General features: G+C 34.7%; 1 protein-coding gene across 1 annotated transcript; it reads left to right on the forward strand.

Moving 5' to 3' along the window:
* The first annotated feature begins 2,245 nt into the window (after positions 1–2,245).
* On the forward strand, positions 2,246–4,223 carry LOC120131488 (short-chain dehydrogenase/reductase SDRA-like). The gene is made up of 6 exons (XM_039148474.1): positions 2,246–2,429; positions 2,777–2,893; positions 3,055–3,189; positions 3,453–3,578; positions 3,686–3,787; positions 3,883–4,223. The coding sequence occupies exons 1-6, from the start codon at positions 2,295–2,297 to the stop codon at positions 4,030–4,032; spliced, it is 765 nt and encodes a 254-aa protein (XP_039004405.1). The 5' UTR covers positions 2,246–2,294; the 3' UTR covers positions 4,033–4,223.
* The last annotated feature ends 2,737 nt before the right edge of the window (positions 4,224–6,960 follow it).

Below are 6,960 nucleotides of genomic sequence, written 5' to 3' on the forward strand. Positions count from 1 at the left end.
CACTTAGTTATATGGCTGATATACTCAAATAATGTTATTGACGGTTACACAATATGGCAACAGAAAAATTATTCTCATCGCCTTCGCAATTGTCGAAAAGGAATATATCGACTCTTGGGAATTCTTCCTTGTGAACTTAAAAAAATATTTTATCACATGTGATGTAGGATAGAGATGATTGAATTTGTCTTATTATACAGGCGTTGGTATCAAATATGCACTCCAGCGTATGAGTCTGTCTTGTCAACCCCCAATATTTATCATTGGTACTATTTACGACATATTGTCGCAAACTATTTGAAGAAGTTCCAAAGTGAATATGAGCGACTAATGGTGCTTCGACTGGTTACGTCTTTCACCCTTTTCAGTTTACTATATATTTACAAAAGTTATTTCAAATTAATTGTTTCATTTTTATTGATAGATCACAAACAACATGTACGTGAGTTTGAGGACCTAGTGTAAAAATGGCTCTAATCATTTGATCGGGTAAACGGTATAGTCATATGACAACGAACTTGGTTGAGGCAATAAATTCATCACTAAATGCAATGTGACATTTGTCTATCACATCCGTTGCCAAGCGACATATTATCGATTGACAACCATTTTCACAACCTTGGGAAGGAAAGCAGTTTACTGGATGGAAGATGGCCACCAAATCCATGCAGACCTCCTCAGAAAATTGTAAACATTCCAACAGCATTCCAACGCGATGAATGTCATATGCTTCTCTCGCGAAATGCCATTATTCCGTGTATCAGAATTTTCAAGGCTATTGGAAGATATACAACACAAAACATACGTGGTTAATTTACAAGAAAAAACATGCGAGTGTGGATTCTCCAAACTTTCAAATACCCATGTACACATACCATTATTGTTGCTTCTTCTATTTGGATACCCTACATGTGATTCGTTGATCGAGTTTACTTACTTGAAACTATATTCAAGGTTTATGAATATGATTTCTCTCCCATTTGAAATGAATGAGATCCGGATGAAGCTGGTGATGAACCTATAATACGGCCAGATTATGCACTATGACAAAAAAAAATTGGTCGTCCACAATCAACCCGGATTTTTTGTGATGAGAATTTGGTTGAACATCAAGAAAGAACCGGACAACCGAAACTATGTCTATATGTAGGAATATCAGACATACGAAGAACAAATGTCTCAATCACTCAAGCCCACGTATCAATTAAATGAGTTTTTTATATTATTTCTTTTTAAATTAACAAAAATATTACTTAGTTTTCAATTTATTTTGATTTCTTCATGCACCAAATCATACATTCCAACATCTTCCAACATTATTTTTACCTCCATTAAAATATCTCGTATGTGGCCAAATTAGCTTCAACACAAATGTAAGTTGCAATATTATACCTCTAAGCATATAAATTCTGAAATCACTCCTATTTACAAGCGAGAAATATAACTTCAATATGTCTAAAAAACCATTTTTTTCTTCTTTCACAAAACTATGATTTATAACCATTTTCAATGTCATTTTTACCCCGCTTAAAATGTATCATATATGATGATATTATACTCACCTTAAAGATATATTGCAACACTACGCGTTTATAATTAAAAATTAAAATAAATTTCAAAATATATACTTTTCCCTTAGTACCTAGCGGTTTACAAGGCGCGAGATTGTTGTTTTCAAAAAATTAATACAATATTTTATTTATAAATTTCAAAATATATTATACTTATAATATTATTAATTATTAATTATATTTAATATATTATACATATAATTTTTCATTATTTCAACATTTACAAAATATATTATAATTATTATTTATAAAATATATATTTTAATTACTATATTTATTTATTATATTCAATATTATTAATTATTATTATATTTATTTATTATTAATTTCAATTTGAAAGATCCTCACACGTTGCAGGCCGCGAGTATCTCGCGATATTTTAGTTCTCAGACTACCTCGTACTTCGAAATACGCAAGGTCATTTTATCTAATTATTTTATTAACTTATCTGAAAAATTCGAGTGTATCTCGTGTATTGTAAAGTGCAACGATTTAACACACTATTTACAGGTCGCGAAATCTTCTATGTGAACGAATTAAGAATTATTCTTTCAAATAATTTATGAAATTTCATATTTCTTTAAATAATTATTTATTTGAAATTTTTAATAATAAGATGTCTTTGATTACAAAAATTGTATCTAATAATAAATACTAGTAGTATAAATAGAGCTTTGGTATAAGTGCGAACGGAAAGTAGAGATCAACTCAGTCGTCTTGAAAATGTCGACGAAGATTGGACGGAGATTTGAAGGCAAAGTTGCAATCGTCACTGCATCCACTCAAGGCATCGGCTTCGCCATCGCCGAGCGTCTCGGCTTGGAAGGAGGCTCCGTTGTTATCTCTTCTCGCAAACAGGTCCCCCCCCAAATCCTCCCAACTCCCAAGCTACAACGTTTAATATTTGACCTTTTTCCCTTCTAAGAAATAATAGGTTTCAACTCATGTTCTAGGTCTTTCAATAAATATTCAATTTTATGATTGATGATTTGTTGGTTTTTTAAGGTTAACTATTTACCCAGATCAGTTTGTCCGTCTACGGAATTCTGAAATAGGAGATTTCTATTGCAACCTTAAGATTTTCACATTGAACATCGAATTCTGTTTTTCTCCAAACTAGTCAAAATGCTAAAATTTTGTATTTTATTATTCGTCCTAAATAAAAGGACAGATCATGGATGTTCACGCTTTGGTTGTGCTTGCAGAAAAATGTGGACGAAGCAGTTGATAAGCTTAAAAACAAAGGACTTGAAGTGGTTGGAGTGGTTTGTCATGTCTCAAATGCACAACATAGGAAAGATATTATTCAAAAGACTCTTGATGTTAGTATATTTATCCCGTCTTTTCCGTTCTTAGTAATTATCCCGTCTTGGAAATGCGATGAAAGACAATTGCGAGCTATTTATCTAGCAGGAACATTTTTATATCAGTATCTTCTTCTTATTGTTTGATGTTACTATACTATGTGCTGGTTTTCTTTCAGAAATATGGGAAAATAGATGTGATTGTATCAAATGCTGCTGCAAATCCGTCTGTGGATCCCGTGCTTCTAACCCAAGAATCTGTCCTTGACAAGCTATGGGAAATAAACGTCAAAGCAACTGTACTACTTCTGCAGGTAAATCAATTGGGCAAAGGATTATGCTCAAAGAAGATACAATGGTCTAGGGTAGTGTATATGATTCACGACTCAAAGTGATCATATTATTGGTGTTGCATCATCTGGCTGTATTTCCGGTCTTAAAGTAGGCAGCGGGCTATTCATATCTTGCCATAGCATATTACTTGGTCACATTTCCAGAATCTGTATTTGCTAAACCTTGACAATGGTGTGAGGGGGGGGGGAGCAGGACTTACCTTTCTTTTATTTATCTATTGCAGGAGGCAGCTCCTCACCTGCAAAAGGGTTCGTCTATTGTTTTTATTTCCTCAATTGCTGCCTATCATCCGCAGCCCGCAATGTTTATGTATGGCGTAACCAAGACAGCCCTTCTTGGATTGACCAAGGTTGGTGTTAGAGATGTATTCGGTTATTGTTAATGATTGCTTTTATCAAGAATTCTACAATCTTGAGGTCTTTTTTGTCTTCTAAACATCACATAAACATGTTTTAGGCACTTGCAACTGAGATGGCCCCTGATATTCGTGTAAATGCTGTTGCCCCCGGTTCTGTTCCAACAAACTTTGCAGCATTTATCACAAAAGACGAGGCCGTGGTAAGTAAATGGTGTCGCTTTTAGTTTCGGTTACTCTTTGCTGAAGTGCTGCCCCATGTCTTGTAACGAATTGAAAATGAGTTGGGATATTGCAGAGGAAGATTGCAGAGGAAAGGACCTTACTTCGTAGGCTTGGTACCCCAGAAGACATGGCTGCTGCAGCTGCGTTCTTGGCATCTGATGATGCTTCTTATATTACAGGGGAAACTCTAATAGTGGCGGGAGGACTCCCCTCAAGACTCTAAGGACACTTGTTTTACTTTCTAATAAGCCCTTCCTTTCACACTTTTTTTCCCCCAAGAAGAATAAGCTATGCTTATAGAGATCTCTAATATCCTTTGTTTTTTATTGTTGTTACCAGAAATAGTTCTCTTTAATGGATCATCATTGATGAGGATCAATAAATTTGAATAATTTCTCTTTCAATTGTCTTGAATTGGTCTTCTAAATTGTTATTTTTTAGATAGTTGGAACAACTTTGACGCAGATTGTTTAAAATCTTCCTCTTAAGCGTTGATGTGTCTTTGCATGCACATTACTAGCAGGAAAAGGGAGACTGTATTGGCACTGTGATAATTTGAACCTTCTTTTTCATTCTTGAAATGTATTCTCATTGTGGTTATATATATATATATATTTTGAAAAACAGGGACAACTTCAACATTCTGGTTGTCATCACATGTCAAAAACGACATTGCCGCCGTACGACAACACAAGTTTAGAGATAAAATCGAGAGAAGTTGCAAGTTGATATGTTCAGGGATTAATATAGACAAAACGTCTTTACTAAATTCAAAAGTTGTCAAATTAAAGAACTAGATATTATTTTATCCTAATTTAAAATAATTGTGTTGCAGTAAATTTAATTTCCGAGTTTATAATCGAGAGAGAGAAAGTACATGTATCGAAATAAAATTAAAAAAAAAGCCAAATAAATTTGAAGTATATTAACAAAGAACACCGTCTTGGTTATAATTAATAGTATTAAGCATTGAATTCGATTTCAAACCTTTTGTTCTTCTCTATTTATAAAATTTTAAACAATGAAGGAGGGATAACCATGTTTAAATTTTAGACAAAATAATTATTTTTCGATATGTACCAAAAGTTGATTTTTTTTAGTACCAATATTAACATTAATCTCTTAGGATGATTAAGGATCTGGAACGGACCACACAGTTTATATTTGACTGCTGCTGGTGATATTTTATTAATTTATTTATTTTTAAAATTTTAGAATTCCTACAGTTTTATTCCACCTTTGACTGCTGCTGCTGAGGCTGAGGCTGCGTGGGCGGATGAACCTGGTGTAACACTGGTTGCAGATACCACACCTCATTTTCAAAGAGAGCCCCTTCAATTCAAACGGGGTAGGCTGACTTTGATTTTGAGAAGCATCTAGTCCCTTGTCCTGCCCGGCCTGGGTTTTTTTGTGGACTAAAGTTGGTGTGTCGCTCAAAGTCTCCCTTCTTAGACGTTTTTTTTCGAAATATCATCGATGATCAGTATATTTATTGATCTAACACCGGTCAGATTATATTTTTCGATCTAACACCCGTAGCAGTAAAGCGTGCGCCATACGCTGATTTGGCGCCACGTGGGGTATAGTGCTCCCCCTGTAACGCGCTATATGCTGATTTGGCGTCACGTGAAGTATAGCGCCCCCTAAACCGCGCTATATCTGTGTATCTAGACAATTATATTTAGCGCGGACCTGATCCGTGCTATACCATAATACTGCGATGTAGGTACCGCGCCTTGTATGACTATATATACCCTTTTCCCCCGGCTATGTTCCTCACATCTCTCCTCTCAACTTATAAATTAATACAATAATTTTGGCAATCTTTTCATATTTAGTTTAGAAGTTCGTGCGATTTTTCGTTATAAGGTAATTTTGTTATAATTTTTTTTATTATACTTATTATTTATTATGATTATTTGAAAAAATATTATACTAATTATTTTCAATTAATTTTTATGTTTGTAAAATTGAAAAGCAAGAGTATACGTCTAAATAGTTTTACGGTGCAGGTAATAATATAAAATTATATTACTTAAATTATTTACGTTGATGTGTAAAAATTTATTGTGTTATATTTTCGTTCATATATAATTTATTTAATCAGGTTTGTTTCAGTTATTTTTTTGCAGATATAATATTGCCGCACTTTTAAACTCAAAGAATGACGCGACTTTCAGCTATTGTTTATTATGATGGTGAAATTCGAGAAGATGAAACTGGCGTTGTTTTCGTATCAAATAAACGTGTTAAAATATCATTTAAGAGAAACATAACTCTTGATGAGCTGATAACGAAGATTTCGAGGAAGATTCATGTTGGAAGTAGTAGAAGAATGTCGTCGTTACAGTATAAATTTTCAACATTATTGTTGCCATTAACTTATACAGCGTTCGAACTTTTGAACAATGATGATGTTGAAATGATGGTTGAAGCTCAAAGTAATTATTCAGACGCCGCTATTGAGATGTTTGCACATTTTGTTCAAATGCTTGCTGTTCGGGTCAATCATTAAGCTCCCACTATGGGCTGGCTGAACAAGTTGACAGCCCGAATACAGTAATGCGTAATGATTTTAATACCATAATGGGGAGACATTCATCCGCAACTCCTTACGATATGTACCGAGGTGGGTCCACGAACAATTCGTATGGCAACACCGCATCCAGTTTAAGGGGAAGGCATTCATCTGCAAATTTCTTTGACTATATGAAGATGTCATCGACGCAACCATCTATGCAGTTTTCATTTGACACGATGGCTTCAAGCTCCAAGGGAGGCATTCGACTGTGAGCTTTTTCGATCTCAATGTCGATATGCCTTCCAGTTCAAGGGGAATGCGTGCAAGTAGTATGTTCTTCGACCTAAATGTGGAGAACATGGAGGAATCATCATCTCCACCAGAAGAACCGCTTCGTGAGCCTGGTGAGGATGATGCTGAGACTGGACTATTCATTCACCCAGAATCACCGTAATTTAACTCTGATGATGATGAAGTTCCAGGAAATGTGGCACAAACTGACCCTCCTGCACACATGTATGAAGCTGATTATGGTGCAATGTACGGGACAGAATTTGCGGATATGCCTCATCTCGGTGACTATGGATATTACTCATTAACAAATAATGGTGAGTTATCTTTAGGCATGGA

This window comes from Hibiscus syriacus, unplaced genomic scaffold (genome assembly GCF_006381635.1).
Source record: "Hibiscus syriacus cultivar Baekdansim isolate YM2019G1 unplaced genomic scaffold, ASM638163v2 tig00110556_pilon, whole genome shotgun sequence".
NCBI classification, from domain to species: Eukaryota; Viridiplantae; Streptophyta; class Magnoliopsida; order Malvales; family Malvaceae; genus Hibiscus; species Hibiscus syriacus.